The 1,151-nt window shown below is 37.6% G+C and overlaps 1 protein-coding gene across 1 annotated transcript; it reads right to left on the bottom strand.

Annotated features, from left to right (window-relative positions):
• Window positions 1-291: 291 nt before the first annotated feature.
• On the bottom strand, window positions 292-704 carry LOC138869427 (uncharacterized). Its single transcript, XM_070147045.1, has 2 exons — window positions 393-704; window positions 292-333 (listed from the first exon to the last, which is right to left on the bottom strand). Exons 1-2 carry the CDS (start codon window positions 702-704, stop codon window positions 292-294), a joined length of 354 nt encoding a protein of 117 aa, XP_070003146.1.
• Window positions 705-1,151: the final 447 nt, after the last annotated feature.

Raw genomic sequence — 1,151 nt, 5'->3', positions numbered from 1 at the left:
TTTTTTTTGACAAGCAAAATAAATAAATATATATATATATATATAGTTACCTAATATTGTTTGTTACATCATCATCGATAATAGTAGTCCTAAGGACGTTGATATTGCCTAGCTTGGCAAGATTACATCAAACTTTAGTAGATAGTTTTTTCACAAAATAAACATAGTCAACCCTATCTGCATCTCACTTATTTAAATATAAGTAGGTGGCCTATCCAGTAGTAGGTGTTCCTTGTGATTTTCAGAGCTTCCTTCACCAGTCCATGTGTAATTTGATTTCCATTTCTGAAGTTATGTTGTATTGTTAGCTACTTCAGCTGGTGCATTAACCACCTGCAATAATTGACAATCATATAATATGATTCGTTACTTTGTTTTAAAGTTTTAATTACCTTCGTTGAATCTGTTTTTATGACCAGTGGTGTAAGGCCTTTAGTCATGGCTATGTAGAGACCCTCTTTGAGTGCTTCCAATTCAGCTTGGAGGGGAGATGAGGCTAGACAATGGTGTTGAAAACCCATAATCCATTGGCCATTACTATCTCTGAATGAACCTCCCAATCCTGCTAAGTTATCTCTCTTTCTGAAAGCACCATCGATGTTGAGGGAACCTTTATGGGGTTTGTGCCACGCAACCATAATTGCATGTTTCTGAGCCGTTGTAAGCTCTCTTTGGGTTAGTAGTTTATATTCAACTGCTAACATAATGGAACAATTGAGGGTGAATTTGAAGGAGGTGTTCTCCACATTGTTTTTATTACGGTTTAATCAAATATTCCAAATACAACAACAACAATAATAATTCAGTAAAATTTTACCAGTGGGGTCTGGGGAGGGTAGAGTGTACGCAGACCTTACCCCTACTCCGGAGGGGGTAGAAAGGTTGTTTCCGGGAGACCCTCAACTCAGAGTTAATAGATATGTGACAACAAAAACCCGAAAAATAATATCAACAACGTGAGAGACAGCAAATAAATGAAAAGGCAGTAACACAAATATTATGTAAAAGTGTGAAATACAACATAAATCGCTAGCAGTGTTAGACAAAACACTATCATACTAGCCGGTACAAAGAGGGAAACCGGGACAAAGAGGAAAATCGCTCGACTACCCCTTAACCTGCAACCCTAATGCTCGACCTCCACACATTCC

This window comes from Nicotiana sylvestris, chromosome 5, assembly GCF_000393655.2.
Source record: "Nicotiana sylvestris chromosome 5, ASM39365v2, whole genome shotgun sequence".
Taxonomy (NCBI): domain Eukaryota; kingdom Viridiplantae; phylum Streptophyta; class Magnoliopsida; order Solanales; family Solanaceae; genus Nicotiana; species Nicotiana sylvestris.
This window is presented reverse-complemented; position numbering and strand designations above follow the sequence as displayed.